Source organism: Lampetra planeri, unplaced genomic scaffold (genome assembly GCF_965212315.1).
Source record: "Lampetra planeri unplaced genomic scaffold, kcLamPlan1.2.h2 scaffold_1021, whole genome shotgun sequence".
NCBI lineage: Eukaryota > Metazoa > Chordata > Hyperoartia > Petromyzontiformes > Petromyzontidae > Lampetra > Lampetra planeri.
Window position 1 is genome coordinate 1 of NW_027613730.1, and position 17,871 is coordinate 17,871.

A 17,871-nucleotide genomic window follows, 5' to 3' on the forward strand; every position below is an offset into this window, starting at 1 on the left:
GAATCAGTGAAAACATGGTCGAATTTCTTACCTTTCATTGCTCGTCTGTGTCTGAAGTCTGTCTGAGTGGATGGATCTGTGGACACCTCTGAGTTTTAGTATTTAACATGACTGGGTTGGGGGGGGGGTCTGTGTGTGTGTCTGTGTTTTGGTGGGGGGGGTGGTAATGCTAAACTTAGGCCAACCTCCTCTTTTCTTTCCTGTCATCTGCCTCCTTCTGGGCAAAGTACATCACCTTCCACTCCCCAGCTGAAACCCAGGAGGCCGCAGACGGGAACGCGCCGACGGATCAGTCACAAGACCTCACAACAAACTGTACATTATTTCTTTTTTCATGAAAACATCTGCAAATAACTAAATATCCCTGTCTGACAAGGAGCGGGGAAAAAAACAGAAAGAACCTGAAGAGAGACAGTCTGTGCATTCATGCAGAAAATATGTGCAAGTATCAGTGTCACAGAGCATCGTCAATGTTCTCATTTGGATGCAGCTGAGCATCAGTGTTGTTTCATGTTTTCACATGGTGGAATGTATCTGTATGTTCAACTCTTTCATACTTTTTATTTCTACTGGAACCACCTGTGATGACGGTAGAGCAGAGTGACTGTGTATTTTCCTTAACCTTAAAGAAATATTTTACCTTTACATTTATTTTACAGTGGGATGAATGTTTCAAAAACTTGTGGTGAAGGTGAGTCGGGTTTGTTCATACACAAATACTGAGTTGTAATAACCCCCCCCCCCCCACACACACACACACACAAAGCGACAGTGACAGGTATGTGAGTCAGATGGAGTCACAGGCGGCTGGGGTCAGTCTACACCAGATTTGACTCAGCTGAGTTATGTAGGAGCGCGTTCCAGCCACCCAGCCCCCCATCCCCCCCACCCCCACACACGTGTGATGTTCAATTGAACATGAAACATGTTTCTACATCTCCTCTAATGGAGCTACTGAGTAACACAGGAAACGTGACGCGTGACCCGGCGACTTGAAATCGACAAACCATCGATACACGGTGCTCATTCTCGTTGGTTTGTTTGGGCACGTTACGTGTCCATGTCCTGAGACAGAGTTTACAGTAAAACTCACCAGTCATCAATCATTTGACTAGGAATAGTTTAATAAAGGTGAGAAAACAAAAAAAAGCCACAATCCATTTGCTTAATTGCTTAAAAGCTATGTACATTATAAATACTTCCACTACATTACAAACATTTCTTTTTCCTAGTTTAGAGTCCTACACACAGAGATGTCTGAGGGCAGAGACGAGAGTCAGGACGTCCAGGAACACACGACTGACAACAGCAGGGCGTCCAAGCGGAAGGAGGGCAGAGGATTTGTTACTGAAGGGAGGAGAGGTGAGAAACGGCCGTCGGAGAACAGCTGGAGGACGACGAACCGCGACCTTCTCAACACGCATCAGATCCCTCAACATGGAGACCGAGAGGCGTCCTGCTGCTCTTGTGCTCTAGAATCCAGGCGGGTAAAAGAAACGTACGGTGTATGGTCTGACGGTCCAGTGTTCAAGACGCTAACTGCCCGGCTCCGGCTCACGCTGCTGCGGCGTAACTTGGCTTAGATGAACGGCGCCGGAGGCGGAGGTGAGGGCCCACGATGTGGCGACCGGCGGCGAGGGCACGCCGCCGCACAGCGACGTCGCCAGCACTACCACGCTCTCCTCGGCCACCTCCTCCACTAGCACACCGCCCCCGCCCGCAACGCACACCTTGCGGGAACAGTCCATGCAGATGTAATCCTCGTTCTCGGCCATTTCACAGGACACGCCCACGCACACCTGGTGGAACCACTCGTCGCAGCCGCCGTCACACTGCACCCAGTCCACCTGGAAACACACGTGAGGAGCGTGACAGAAAGGATTAGAATTATTGCAACAAAACAAAACAAAAAACAAAAAAAATCCTTTTGGTAGTGCTGCTGACACGTTTGCATACAAGCATGCTGGCACACTTTGGATTACCGTAATTACACAACTATTTGTGCTGTCAAAAAACATCGAACGGTTTCTGAAAGTTGCACTTCACATCAAAATTGCTGTCAGTACGGTAATGATTCACTGGCTTCTGACAGCATAGGGAATGGGATTACCGTAATGACAGCGACTTGTCTGTGAACTTTAGGAACAGAAGGAAATTTTCTCCTTCTCCAAACTCCTCCGTCACAACAGGGGTGGGGGAACAGAGTGAACCCTGTCAGCTATCACGAACTGGTCAATGTTATAGTAATACTTATACGGTAAGTAGTAGAACCGTATTCGTGTTTCCATGGTGACATCAGAGAACTTGAAATCTGACAACTACTTCCCTGTAATCTTTGTAATTCTTGTATTTATGACATTTGTGACTTCACTCCTCCTACACATGCTGTTTTTGACTTCAACGGTTGATAGTGGTGATTTCCTACTGTTTCTATTTGAACTCTGGTTGACCTCTTTGGTGCAGTTTCTATTTAAACTTCTGCAGGTATCTAACCAAACGTTACATGTGATGTTATTGTTATTTGTCTTTATGTTTTTTCCCCTTTTTGTAATTTTTTTGTGTGTGAAATCAATACAAACGACAGAGCAGTGTGGGAGTGGCCTTAAACTGGATGTATACTTCTTTGTTGATTTAACCACAGCCTACGCCATCATATCAAACTTCTGTGACACTCTGCCGCTGTGTTTGACTTTTTCCAGGTCATCTGTTTTTCTTTCTCTACTTCTCTACTACTTACTTTCTCTATCTACAGATTTTGGTACTGCCGCACAAAAGATAGTCATAATGTTCCATTGCCAGCGCTGTTTTCCCGGCAAAGACAAAAGTAGCTCTCCGAGAGTCACGGGACGCAACTGTGACGTTCCAATCCCAGTTGTCTGCAAAGGTCCATGTTGCAGTGACATGTCGATACATTTCTAGAGAGGTGCACATCAGGGTTCGGCGTCGCTTTGATGCAGAAGCAGCTTAATGGGCGACAAACAGGTTTTACGTTTTGATCACTGGCGCGCTTTTCACTCAACTCTGGTTGGAAAAGAGAGCAACTTGACAACCATAAAATATGAAATCTAATACCTAGCACTGAGATAATCAAAACGTATCTCTTAATTTAAACGTCTAAATCACAGATTGCTAAACTTATTAGCAGCGACCGCTAACTACAGCTAAAAGTGACTTTCTCTGCATTGACCATTTTCTTTTATGGCTTCCACCCTCCACTTTTAAAGCTTCGTTTCGACTGTGAAGGACTGAGATTCTCAGAGTTCTTTCCAGAAAGTCGGACGGGTACAAATGACGTTAACGGCGAACCTACTCATCCCACAGCTGTGATTGGCTGCAGCGCAGGGGACGGAGACGAGCCACTGGTTAACTTGTGTCTGAGGTGGCGTCTCCCCAGGCACACGGGAACGTCCTGTTAATACGTGATGTGTAACTCTCCTTAAGGTGTTCCAGTGCTGTTATCAGCTGTTGACATTCAATAAAGTTCAAAGCTGTGTCATTCAGAGGAAAATCAAGAACCATGATGGGAGGCGGGACGCCATCAACGTTTTCGGACGGCGTGCAGACATAGTCCACGTCAGGTCCTTCTGGAGGCAGAGGGACGGCAAACACTGGACCGTCATCTCAAAACACACTCAAGTCAGTCCAGGGGCTCGTTCCTCAAAGCAGGTTTAGTGAAAACCCTGGGTTGTTCGTCCTGAGATGAGGAAAACTGATCATTTTCTTAATCTCAGAGTCACTGATAAACTGAATTCAAACATATGAAATTAAAAAAAAAACTTGGTTTGATATATGTCAGTTTACATGGAAATAGAACTGAAAAAAAATTCAGCAATTTTCCTTTTTTTCAGGATGAACAAACTCAGGATTTTCACTAGTTTCCTAGTTTCAGGTTTACTTGTGGGACGGACAAACGACACACACCCGCTGGATTTCAGATTCAGAAGGTACAGCTCAGTTCCAGTGTCACTGCCCAGAGGTCATTTAATCATCGTATCTAGACGCTGTGATTCATACGCAGCACTCTGGGTTGGACATTAATAACTAGAGTTCTCCACAGACATACATACATCAGCCCTACGTTCAAATCATTAGTGGAGGGCTGAAATAATACATTGTTTTAGAGCTTTAAAGAAACTTAACGTTACAGCTGCAAATTTAAAGAAGCAAGTATATATTTAACCAGCGATCAGAGTATAGGAGCGATGTGAAGGGTTCACCGTCACCTGAGGGTTAGTGTAATAAACACAAATTAATCTTAAAGTGTGAGTGATTGTGTTCTGTTTTGTGCAGCAGCAGCCTGAGAGTGGATGTTGTTCCATGTATGAACACACTGGGAACTGAGTCGGTATCGTTTTATGAACTGTCGGAGATTTGTCCATATCGTCATTGCCTATTAATGCAGGTTCAGATGTTCAATGGTACTTGGAGGTCTAAAAAGCTGCATAGTCAGATGGTCACATGCGCCTCCTGTTAACGTCTAAACCAGAGCTGCATCTGTCAATCATCTATGGGTCACCTCTGCTGTCCAACGTCCTCACCTTGTCTTTGCAGGGACGCTGGCAGTTCTTGGCTGCGCACACGGCATTCTCATCATTTGAGTCTTCGGCCCCCGACCAGTCGTACTTGAGGGAATGTCGAGAATCTTCTTCTCCTTCCTCTTCTCCAGACCGTCTCTGATGGCCTCTGCCTTGGCGGCGGCCTTCTCCTTCCTCTTCCTCTCCTTCTCCTCCTTCGCTAACCGTTTTGCCAGCTGCTTCATCTCACGGTTCTTGTCCAGGTTGAGTTTGAGTTTCTTCTTCTTGGGTTTGCTGCCAAGGCTGAGCTCGAGCCCCACCCTCTTCAGTTCTTTGGACTTGGCGGGTCGCATGTCTACCATCACTGAGGCGCCGGCAGCGGTGGCCATGAGCATGTGGTGGTGGTGCTCGGCTCTTTCTAACTTCCGCTTCCTTTTCTTCTCTGAATCCTTGAGCTTGATTTTCAGTGGCTTCTCCATCGGAGAGTCGTCAGGCTGTGGAGAGGAGACAATGAAAAAGTGTAGAAGTGATGGTGGAAACAAGAAAAACAGGTGATGTCAACACAGGTTGAAACCAGGACAATCAATTCAGCGTAGGGTACAGCATAGAATGTGGCAAAGGGTACAGGGTAGGGTATCACTTAGGACAGAGGGCAGAGTACAGGGTAGGGTACGAGGCTAGGTTTAGGAGCGTAGTGTGGAGGGTAGTGTGCGGTGTAGGGTATGAAGTAGGGTACAGTGTCAGGGTATAAGGTGGGGTATGAAGTAGGGCACAGTGTCAGGATACAAATCAGGCCTGAGCTCTTCCTACCTCCATGACCTGCAGGAACCTCTCCTCCAGAGGAGGGTGTGTAGCCTGCAGGATCCTCCAGATGTGCTGGGTCTCGTCCAGCGACACCTCCAACAGGTCTCCCAGCATCATCAGCTCCTCCAGCTGGGCTTTGGCCTGTGGGGACAGCTCCAGCACGGGCGGTTCCAGACTGCGAGGTACCAAAGGTGTCTTCCTGGGCTGCTTCCTGGGCGTGGCCAGATCTGAAGTTAAGAAGAAAAACACCACACGCATTTAAAACATTTCTTTATGCATGTGTGTGTGTTTGGTTAGTGAGCCTCACTTTGAACGTAGGACTTGGAGGCAGACGAGTAGGCGTGTTCAGCGCAGAAAGAGGGCGTGGCAGATGGCCACATGTGACTGACCACCTCCTCGGACTTCACGGGGATCTCCTCATCACAGAAGAGGTAGGGCTTAACCTCTCCTGGGTCCTGAAACCACACAGACAACGAACATCCTCATCACTTTATCAGTTTAACAAGGAAAAATAGAAAACCCTCAAAGTTAAAACACAGAGCACAAAAGAGCATAACTCTGTGCCTTTTTTTGTCTAGCTAGCATAATATGATGAAGAGAAAAAAGGCAACAACTACAGTGAAATAAAATAGAAATATTAATAATACTAATTTAAAAAAATAGAATTTATTCTAATTTTCAGTCAGTCAAAAACCTTGCATACCTTCATGTCATAACCGTAAGCCTCCCTAATGTCCTCGTCGGAGTCCGTCTCCTCGTCGTCGTAGTCCACAGACTGGCGGGGTGATGTGGCTCGGCTGAAACCGGACTGCTGGAACGTCTGGATGTGACCCTGCAGATGGGAAGTCAACCTGAGCGCCGTCTACAAGTTGTCTTATTGGAGCATTTCTCACAAACCATGCAGCCGTCCGGTTCCAGTCACAGCACATGCTCATCTTATTGATACTGATGAAGTACCTGCAGGTCGGGGTTGGCAGCAGCCTTCTGTAGCTCTGCATTAATGATTTTCTCCGTTTTCCTCCCGAGCAGCCTGCTCCACCATGCGCTGACTCAGCACAGACAGCTTCGCCAGGGCTGACGACAGCTCCTCGGTGGCTAGGGCTTGGCGTGCTCGGTCCTGGAGGCACAGTGTCATTTGCAGTGATTTGCTGATTTAACTTAAAAAAACAGCGGCGGACGACAACCTGATGTTTCCACACGTACCTGCCAGCTCATTGCCCTCTCTGTCAAACACTGGAGGGCCTCTCCCTCTGGGAGACGCACTGGCAGCTTCTGCAGCGACACCAACAGCGACAGGATGGTCTCCAGCCTCGGCCTCCGCGACCTCTGACACAACGGGCACAGGAACTTGGAGTCTTTGCTGTTGCTCTGCCAGCCAGCGCCCAGCTTCTTCTGCGTTCCCGTCTTCGGCAGAGGCACACACACGCCGTGGAACCAGTCCTTGCAGAGCTCGCACTGCAGCATAAACCCGCTGGCCGTCTTCCGGCACAGGCAGAACTTGACCTCCTCGATGCGGTCGGCCATGGCCATCTTGGCGAGGTTGGCGGCGCGGAGGGAGTGGATGGCCTCCACTTCCTTTTGCTCTTTAGTTTTGAAGGCCGCTACAACGCTGGCAGGGTCTCGCGTCTCCTCGAGGCTCTCCTCCAGGTCGCTCAGGGTGTCCGGGTCGAAGCCTCCTCTCTCCTTCTCCATCAGCTCCCTGACGCGCTTCCGCTTGCTCTTGCTGTTGCCGTATACACCGATGTCCACACGAGGACTGAGGACCTGATTGGAGACAATCACACACTCAAGTATTTGGAGATATCACTGTGACCATTGATGCTATGATCTAATAACTAATGTAACCATGGGTTTCACCGATGCAGACGCGTTAAGAACGACACGTCGGTCAGTTCTCCAGCAGCTGTAACCAATGAACATTGAAGCTACCGGTGCAGTCGTATCACAAACGTCTGTCTTGGACCCCTGATTCAAATTGGTCAATCTCTCCATCCCTAGTTCTCAGCAGACACCAAACACCCAAATGTCTGGACTTCTTTGATGATCACTGTGTATTTTTTGTGCATCAGCCACGTACAATAAACATGAGACAAGGATAAAGTAAAGTCCTGTATCAGTGTTGCCGGTATTTAAATATGGAGGTCGATTCTTGTGTGGATGTGCCTCTCTCAGCAGGCTGTGGACGCCATGTTTTATCGGTTCAGCTCGCTTGGAACCTCACCAGAGGAGGAACCCAACAGAGCATCAGGTACCAGGTTCAATCCCTGATGGAAGCGTAAAAAACGGGGCTCAGCATGTGACGGCTCACCTGCAGCAGTGTGTACGTGGAATTCTTCTTGAGGAAGGTGCGGCCCGTCCTCTCCCTCCAGGCTCGGGCTGAAGCCACCTGGGACTCCACCTGGGCCAGTGGATCCAGCCTGACCGGGATAGAACGACCCCTCGCGAGCAGGTTCTCCAGCTGCTCCAGGTACGCGTAGCTACTTCCACTCTGCGTGGCCGAGCAAGAGAAAGACAACTTATCTGGTGTACTACCACTACAGCTACTACTACTGCTGTAGCCAATCAAAACACAGCAGGCTTTGGACAAGGATGTGAGTAAAAACAAAGTCCCACTAGAGTACCTGGATTGCCTCGACTTTAGCGGTCCACTCCTTGGCTTTCTGCAGAGCCTCTCGAAGAGCGAGAATGTTGGGCAGGTATGCTGGGATGTTCCTGGCTTCTAGCAGAATGCTCTCCAAGGTCACCATGCTGTGACGAGGCCTGGTGTAAAGCAGACGGATGGACATGACGTTGTCAAACATATCTCAGGACGGTGAAAGGAACCGCCTTCCAACTGAGTGTGCTATTACTGTGTTCCACTTGCAGCGGATGTCACCTCAAGTTCAAAACTTGAGGTGACAGAGTCTCTGGTGTTGTGACGAAAGTGGGACGCAAACAACATAGTAGGATGGAAAAAGAGGGTCAAAATACCACTGCATGCAACAGGATAGAGCCACGACCAATCAGAGTAAGCGACAAGGTGATGTCATCAGGGAAACGCATCAATGTCAGAGTTTGTTGGGGAGGAGAGTGGAAGAGTTTGATGGAGATCCTCAATGGGATATAAATGAAAGAACACCAAAGATGATTCAAGCCAATGCTCTTCATCAGCAGCAGACATCTTTGTTGTTACATAACCACGGTTGTCATCTTGTTAAGCCCCGCCCACTGACTGTACACGTCTCTGAGCCCATGGACCCCTGAGATTGGTCCAAACTGATTTTGTTCATAGTTAATGATGAAACAATTCCTGTCCAGAGAGACAATCCACAATTGCTGGAGGAACATGTGGATTTCCACATGATCCAGAAACAGTCAAAGATACTTCCTATATCTGGTCACATTACCTGGCCTGCAGACAAGCGCGGGCCTTGTCCTCCCATCTCTCCGACACAGTGAGGATCTCCTGCAGTTCAGCCATGGCCTTCTCCACAGCGTGGTGGGGGGCCAGGCCCACCCCCGAATCGATCAGCCTCTTCATTAGCTCCAGGGTGACACGGTGGGGCTCGGTCAGGGTGACACGGACCTGAGATGACATGTTACACACGTTAGACATGTTACACCTCAGCCTCAGCTACAACTTCAAATTGTCCATCAATACTTCTTCCACGGCACGGTTCCAGTAGAGTCGAGCTGGAACCGTGTCGTGGATAAGAGCAGCGTTATTGTGGTGATGGCCGACCTCATCCAGCCACCGGGCCTGCTGCAGCTCCTGTTTGAGTCTGGGGAGCTCAGGTAGCTCCACATCCAGACCGCTGCCGAGGTCCAGCAGAGCCTGCAGCTTGGAGGAATCAGGCATCTCGTCTGCCAGCGCCACCTGGGCTCGCTCATGGAAGTCCTCCACATTCTCCAGTAACTCCTGGAAGACAGGGAGGAGGTCGGGTGCGGTCCTACACAGATGACGTTCAAAATACAGATCCACACATGGAAACGGGAGGTCTCACTTTGACTTGTCGGGCCTGGCTGATGATGCAGGGCAGCCTGAAGAGCTGCTCCACAAATGCTTTGAGCTCGTCCACCGTCAGCTTGGTCCGGTGGCGGCTGCTCTCGGAGCGCAGGCGGCTGCTGTGGAGTCAAACAGCAACGGCAGTTCAGTGCACCTCTGAGCTCCAGCGGATAAATAACTAACTAGTGTCAATAAAGGTTTTGAAGCAGTGAGAACACGTTCGACACATCACGATGACCCGCTGACCTGTGTCTCTGCTTGCGGCTGAGGAGCAGCTGGGCGACGGAGGAGCATGTCTCCGCCTCCTTGACCATCTCCCGAAGGCGACGGAACAGTGAATTCTCTGGGTACTTCCTGTCCTCTGCGTCCTCAAGCAAGACCTTGAGCTCAATAAGATCTGTTCCAGACAGACAGGACAAAGAAGCAGCAGAAATGATGGACTTTTTCCAGCGACATGAGTAGATGTAGTAAAAGTAAAACCAAAACCAAAACCTCTCTTGTTCTTCTGGTCTGCAGCCAAGGCCTCAGTGACCCTCTTGGCCCAGGTGTCATAGGACTGCGCCCGCGTCTTCACGCCATACAACATGGAGGGGAACTCCTCCAGATCATAGCGATACCTGAAGCACGTGTGATAAGCAGCTCATCATCAGTTATCAACGGTTCTTGCAGTGACAAAGCATTTTTTCTGCAAAGTGCACGGTCTCACCGAAGACACTTGTTGCCGAGTGGACAGTCGCAGAGATCCGCTGCGTGATGGAGACAGACCAGACGATCTGGACTGCAGGAACAGGTCAACGCAGAGAGGAAGCAGGTCGTCTTACATTTGTGGCACTGGCGCTCGTCATCAGGAAGCAGCTCAAAGACTTCCTGCTCGGAGGACAGAACCCCCTGGGAGGAGACAACAGGAAGTGTATATTTCCATGCCACCAACTATGAAAATATGACTTCTACTGCTTCAATACCCAGACACAAGCACCTTTCTACTAGCGGTGTAAAACACCGGTTTCATGGTGACACTATGTTGTATCTGTGGTATTTGCTACTATACACCACAATACAGTCATTCATTCATCTTGTCCTGTTGCTCCGGTTACGGGTCTAGGTTGGTCTTGAGCTGATCGATGATGACGTAACCAATCCAGCTAGATGGATCAACTCTTACACTCCTATTACTTTCTACATATGTAAAATCCTTCCTCACCATTTCTTGGACGGCTTGTCGGAGTTTGGTCTCCTCCTCCATCGTTTCTCCCATTTCCTTGAAAACAGCAGCAGCCAGTTCCACGTCCAGGCTTTCTGGGTCGGCGGCCATCTTGCACAGCAGCTCCTCGTGAGAAAAGACGCAGTAGCGGTGCAGGCGGCGGTAGTGAGCCACGCAAAGACGACCCATCGGCAGCTGGGGAAGAGAACGAGTTGAAGATGAATAGGTTCAGTACAAAGAAGCGTGCAACGACATCAAAATTAGCAGGTCCTCCTCACCCAGTCAGCTGTGCAGAAGTTAACAGCCTCCGCAAAGTTGTAGCCTTGGTTGAAGCCGCTATGGTACGCCCTAGGGAACGTCACCACAAACTCCCCCGCACACTGATTGGTCCTGTATACCTTCACAGAAGAATACACACACAGACACAAGAGATGCAATTATCTTCAAGGAAATAATCTCAGTTTTACATTTTTCACGATTATTTAAAAATAATAAAATAAAAGTGCTCTGTCCCTCCTCCTGCATTGTATGAAGTAAATAGGAATGTTCTGTGAAATCACTGTGATATTGTTTGGGGAGAACTAGTTTTTACACTGACACACACAAAAAGGGATGGATGAATGTCCGGTGACGTGACATATTTGTTGTGTTAAGCAGAAACGATGCTAGCAAAGTAGCTAGCAGACACATTAGCGGAGAAGCTAGCAGAGAGGTTCCTGAAGCAACTGCAGGTGACATCTCCGTTGATAGCAAAATAAACACAAACACACACACAAAATGTCTCATTTCTAGCCATAAAATGTCTAAAAGTAACTTGTTTTTAGACATTTTCACGTGTTTCAAGCAAATTTTAACTTGAAATAAGCAGAGAAATCTGCCAGTGGACCATGATTATTTTTTTTACTTTTTTTTTTTAAGTGATTGATTTGCTTGAAGTGACAATTGTCTAAAATCAAGTCAGTTGTTCAGGTGATGTGTCTTATTTTAAGTGAAAATATATTTTATGGCTAGAAATGAGAGTTTTAGATGAGAGACAAATACTCGTAAGATTTAGAATTTTTGCAGTGCATGATGTGACTGTGAGAAATTTCCACATCTCCTATGTAATGCGATCGTGATTCCTGAAATTCTCGAGATTAATCCACTGTGACTTTTATCACAATTAATAGTAAATTTGCTTAATCCTGATATCCCGTTACGGGATTTACAATTATTAATGGACAACATGACTAATCCCTAGAACGACATGGGAGCACATACAGGGACACCGTGTTCCATGAGGACGTTGGGATTCATGATGGTGACCAGCTGATGGAGCAGGTCAGGCTGAGAGTCAAACAGCTCTGGTGCCAGTTTTTTCATCACGGCCTCCAGCTGCTCGGCCGCTGAGGCTGGCACACCATACCACGTCTTGGGCTCCCCCCTGAGGAACACACAGAACAGATTTCAGGCCTGGGGATGCCACTGCCATCTACCATGACCAGAGCGCATTTATGGTCTCACCAGTGCAGGAAGTTGATGGAGTAACTCCAGTGGTCTTCAATGTGCCAGCAGAAGGAGGAGAAGCACATGCCCACATAGAGCCACGGGACCTTCATACCCGAGATGTCCACATTGATGTGTGTGAGCACAGACTGCTCCAGCACCGGCATGTTGTTCAGGTTCCAGCCAGAGTTAGCGTACTCCTAACAGAACAGGGATATTGCTTTTCAAAACGCTCTGTTCAAAGCCCATTTTCCTCCTACAAAGAACATCCTGTGTGCTAAATGAGCCAGGAAAACCTCCTCAGCACTAATACCTAGTCAGTATTAACACATGGTAATAGAATATAAAAACATGTGTATTATGTGTTGGGTATCCTTAAATAGCACTCTGCAATAAAATATTACATTTTGTTTATTATTTGTTTCGTGTATTTTGCAGATCAGAGGTTTTGCTTCATTGACACAACTAAATGAATCCTAACTAGGAGTAGCAGACTAAGATTATCCCACACCACCACTCCAAAACCAATCGTTCTCTCTTCCTACTGACAGATGCGGTGGCAGCAAAGAATTACATTCTGTGCCTTCCAGTTCAAAGGACTTAAATATTGAATTAGACTTTAAGCAAATTTTAAAAGTCAAAAATTAGATAAAATTGAATATTTAATTCAAGTCCACACTTGTCCAAACTAACACAAACCACATTTCAAGATACTGGTGAGATTTCTGGTGAAAACTTGGAAATCACCTCTTCGTCTCCCAGTAGTCTTCTCTTGCCGTCCCTGACAGGAAACCCGCTGCCCACCTCCTTGGAGCTGATGTCAGCTCCGTATTCCACGATGACGTCCTCCTCGATGCTGCTGACCAGACGCCAGAACTCCTTCTCCACCAGCTCCGTGGGCACCATCTGAAACCAGCCCGCAGCACAGTGAGGGGGAGTGAGAACCAATCCGAGGATGGTCGATTTTATCCAATTCTATCCAATCCAAGTGAATTTACATACGTGAACTGGCATGTTGAAGTAGTCCGACTTGAAGTGGTCGGCCATCTCTCCGAAGCTCTGCAGCGAGTATTCCCTCACTGCCTGCTCAAAACCGAAAGCCTCCCTGGGCTTACTGCACTCCTGCGGGGGGGGGGGGGGGGGACAGATTCACGCTGCCATCTCTCACCCTGAGAGCTCGAGACCGACCTCAGCGTTAAAGATTTACCTCAGCTACACACTTCGGGCAGCGCCAGTCCCCCTTGGGCACGTCCTGCAGAGGCGGGATCAGACAGAACGTGTGGTAGCTGTCATCGCAGCCGTCGCACAGCAGGAGGCGATCCTCCTCATCGCCTCGTCCACACATCAGACACAGGTAGAGGTCGATCTGCGGGGAATCACAATCAGAAGTACTGAAGGGAAACCCTTCTTTCCAACATTTACTAAAATGGATAAAAATAAGTATTAAATTAAATTACAACTATAAGTTATGAATATAAGTGTGCACATTTAAATATGGTAAAAAATGCCAGTATGTTAAAAAGGTGAAATATGTATCAAATATAATAAATCCCTTTGACAGTTGACAACAGCGGTCAGTCGGTACTCACAAAGTTCACCTCCAGGGTCTCCTTGCGTGGTCTCATTTTGATGGCAAAGGCCTGGGCTTTGAGGTGACGGTGCTTCTTGTTGAATCCGTCGTCTGCGTGAACGGGGAAAGTGTAATGAGTCATTGTCGAGCTGCACGATAAATCTAAAAATCTGCACGGTTACACCACAAACCATCACAGCAAAGTGCGTTACGATGAATGAAGCGTGAACGTGTCTGTCGCCCGACGTTTTAACGAGACAATAAGACAATAAGCAGTAGGCCATAGTCGAGGCGCAATTGCAGGAAGTAAATCGTTTTTCAACAATGTCTGACTCCACTTTATAGCCATGATTTCATCATGAAAGAGAAATCTAGCTAGAGAATCGGGAGCTCAGTTCCAAGTCTAAACATTAGTGATTGAAATATTTTCAAGAATCGTGCAGCGCCAACATCCAGGTCAAACACGAACATCTCCTACCGGCTGAGACGATTTCCAAGCCCACCATCTTGGGACTGGTACCAAAGAGCTTGAGGCCTTTTGGCTCCTTGTTTTCCCTCTGGAGAAACATGACATCAGCTTTTAAACATGGTACACAACCATGTCCTGTACGTATTTTTGAGCTGTCACGTTTTACCTCCGACTTCAGGCGCCTGGAGCGTCTCTCAGGCAGAAGCCGATCCTTGTTTGCCGCTGCATCGCCTTCCACGTCTTTGTCCTTGTCCTCGTCCTCCTCCTCTTGGTCTTCTTCCTCCACCGCCTCCTCGCCAACTCCCTCATCCACTTCTTCCCCATCATCTCCCTCCTCGTACAGCCGCTGGACACCCTGAGAGGAGAAGCAATTTGAGTGTGACGTGAAATTATTATTTTACAATGCTAGAGTTTTTATTTTATTTTACACTATTTTATTTGTACTTATTCCTTTGCTCAGACAGATGCAAAACTGAAGTCTAATATATCCTATAGTAAGTAAAGACAATAATATGTATATTTTATGCATATATATAATTTGATCCCACCATTGAATTGTTGTAACCTCCCTAATACGTTTCTCTGAGTTTTCTAGAGTTTCCTCACTTAGTTCACACTTCAAATCTCTCTGCCATATAATCTTCAGACTCCTACTGCAATGCTGATAAAACACCGCTGCTCTGTGTGATGTCTCTGGTTGCTCTAGGAGGTAATAATACCATTGTAACAATTGAACAACATGAATAAACAATGCAGCTCTATCAGGATTACATATGATGTGACTGAACCATTTGATGCATTCTGATTCGATCTCTACAGAGGAGAGAACGTTTGGCGGACCAACGAGTTTCTTTATTGTTCGTTCACAACTTTGAGGAAATGAAGAGGCGAGACAGGAAAGGGTGGTGGAGCACTTGTTTTGTTCACGTGAGGACGGGGACATTAGGTCACAGAGAGAAACATTCAAGCCATGAACCCGCACATGTGCATCGTATTGAGATTATACAAGTTGTTACACATTTTTTTCCACTTACTGTCTGTCCTGTTTCACATGCAGTTTTGGGCGACACATAAATGTCAACTTACAGTTAGAGTGGCTCCCGACTGGAAGAGCTCGTAAGGGTACAGGATCCTCTCGTAGTGGGAGCGCAGAAGTGATCCGATGCCTTTGCCGGGAGGGAAGCCCATTCGACTAGACACATTGGACCACCTCTTCTCCTTACACGCCGTCTCAAAGCCACCCTCAGACGACACAATCTGACACAAACAACATACTTCACAACAACCTTCTTTGCAAATAAAAAGATCTGGATGGTTTTTCTTTCTGTCAGAACAGTAAATGTTTCAAATTACAGTCAATCCAATTATATATGACAAAAGAGCAATCGTTTTTTATTTCTGTCTATCAACTATCAATTATTCAATTTTATTAATTAAAAGCCAAAAGATCGGTCCATATTACAAAAACAAAAAGGATAAAGGTACATTATACAATGGCAAACAATTAAGTAACAATGAAAAAATAATTCAATGTCCCCATGTATACGAAATTAATAATGGCTTCCAAAATATGGCTGATTTTCTCCAATTATTCAAGATTACTTATTTTCCATATTTTCAAGACATGTAATCCGGACTTGAATACAGAAATAGGCTCAAATCAATGTGGTATACAATCCCGTTTTACCTTGCTGAGTCGATAGAGATCCAGGATCTTTCTCTCCACATGCGGGAATCGAATCTTGGACCCCTGCAGCTCCCAGAACTTTGCGATTTGATCCAGAAAGTTGAGCTTCACTCGAGTGAGGGCCTGGACCGAGAGAGAGGCGACTCTTCAGTAAAGCCAGGAAAAGCTTCTGAACCCCATATCACTTCTTGGCAAACTCACCTCAAGCTCATTCAGCCTTTGAACCCGAGGTGTGAAGCGGAAGTTACGGACATCGCAAGCAAACGGCGGCTGCCAGTCCTGAGAGATAGGAAGAAATTCATATACAACATGAAGAAAGAGCAGCAACAGATCGGTGTAAGAGGGATCATGAGAGGACAGTAGATAGTTCACAGCTATCTACTGCTCATTCCACCACTGATGATACTCGGGATGCATAGTGAAGATCATTTTCACCAACGGCAGAAGGATGTAGGTTCATCAGTGTTGACGTTTGCAGCTGCAGAATCACTGAATATCCACTGGGTGGTACTAACATATGCACAGCCTGAAAAGCCTTTTAAGGTTATTATTTTCCACAAAACAGAATCTGTGCCATGTATTATTTTAAATGTATTATTACTCATAAATGTTCGAGGTTAAATAATCTAAATATGGTGTACACGATGGATCTGTGAATCAAAACAAAGGAAAAAAACGGCCAAATTATTAAAGAAATAATCGATTGACATCAAACGGATAAACAAGAGTTACAGGCTCAATAAAAGTTAATGTTCTGTTTTTTAAAATGTCTGTAGCCAATCAAATAAAATGTGTGTTTGTAGCGAAAGTGCGGCGTGAAGCCGGAAGTCTCATTTACGTCGCTAACGTACAATCACTGCGTTGTGTGATGTAGCTAAGAAAGTCATTACGACATTATTCGATGTGTTCGGCCTTTATGATAAGAACAATAAAACAACTTTTGTACTAATCTCAACAACAGATCCTTAAAATGTTTGAGCAGGTGAAGCCTAGTTTGACCTCCAGTGATGGACCAGTCGTCTGTGGTTCGCGGCCACAGGCCCGCAGTCACCCCGCTACGTAACACCCAACCCCGGGTCTACCTTCTCCCTTAGATGCTTTGAATAAACGTGAGTTTACCTCCGGGGGGCGAATCTTGCAGATGCCCGTTTTCTCTGCAATCGGTCGGATCTTGTTGATAAATCCCAGAGGATCAGAGAAATCCTCCCAGCTTGGCTCAAACACCGGACACTCCGGCGGGGGGACAAACTCAGCAAACGCTGACATGTTTCTGTGGTTCCTCTGAAAGCCTGTGTATGCTTATTGGTTTAAAAAGCTCCAAGTTGAACTCGACATGTCATTATTATTTCCAATGTTGTTCTTCACGGGGAACTTCCTCCATGTCCACCACGATCCTTCAAATCCCCCTTCATGAATGACTAAAAGAAATCACTTCGATGACAGAACGTGACGGAGACTCATCTGGATGAGGATGATATGAAAGACAACAACCAAGATAAGAGTGGTTTTCAACGTTTCCCCGGCATCCTTGGACAGGCCAGGGAGTGTTTGCCAGCTCTCTCCTACTCAGGACAGAGGGCAGGGTCGATCCAACCCGCCATCATTGCTCCTCACCGACACAGCTTCACAAAAATCTACATCCACGACGAGGTCAACACTTGGATCGAGGACGATGGCGGAACTTGAAAAAGACGTGTCAACACAAAACAATCCGGATTTACGACGATGGCTGTGGTACTTTGCATGCTAAGCTGGCATCTATGTACCTGGGTAGTGCATGATTTTTCCGTGATGGTGCATCTCCAACAAAGTTATCCACGGCCGGTTGAGTCCTACGCCAGCTGGGGTTTAGCGCAATCACCTTCTTCGGGCTTTGGCGAACAATGTCCAGCTTTAGTGTCCATTCCTCCACAGAGTACCGTTAACAGCCTTTCAGACAACAACAAGCAAGGCTAGCCGTAGCCAGCGCATATTGTTGACTGCCCGCCTTCATTCATTTAATACGCATTTCAGCCAAAGAGCTAACAGAGGCTAGCCTATTAGCTAAAACAAGATTAGCTTACGCTGCTGCAGCTCGTTGCGCAGCTAACATTGAGGTTAGCCGAAAAAGTCGACAAATCGGGACAGTCCACCAAGGCTTGCCTACGTGGACTGGA

General features: G+C 46.9%; 1 protein-coding gene across 1 annotated transcript; it reads right to left on the reverse strand.

Annotated features, from left to right (window-relative positions):
* Positions 1-185: 185 nt before the first annotated feature.
* LOC144738492 (lysine-specific demethylase 5A-like) lies at positions 186-16,981 on the reverse strand (the record flags this gene model as incomplete). Its single annotated transcript, XM_078621508.1, is given in 32 exon segments — positions 186-249; positions 1,559-1,847; positions 4,539-4,627; positions 4,630-5,008; positions 5,325-5,545; positions 5,626-5,773; positions 6,022-6,150; positions 6,276-6,335; positions 6,337-6,435; positions 6,522-7,082; positions 7,627-7,806; positions 7,940-8,078; positions 8,705-8,883; positions 9,040-9,216; positions 9,302-9,419; positions 9,550-9,700; positions 9,796-9,920; positions 10,010-10,191; positions 10,505-10,699; positions 10,783-10,902; positions 11,765-11,927; positions 12,008-12,189; positions 12,737-12,895; positions 12,992-13,111; positions 13,197-13,355; positions 13,579-13,670; positions 14,038-14,116; positions 14,195-14,383; positions 15,115-15,285; positions 15,716-15,838; positions 15,917-15,994; positions 16,835-16,981. Coding segments are annotated over 32 exon segments (5,267 nt in total), but the record flags the coding sequence as incomplete, so codon positions are not given.
* Between the last annotated feature and the right edge of the window lie 890 nt (positions 16,982-17,871).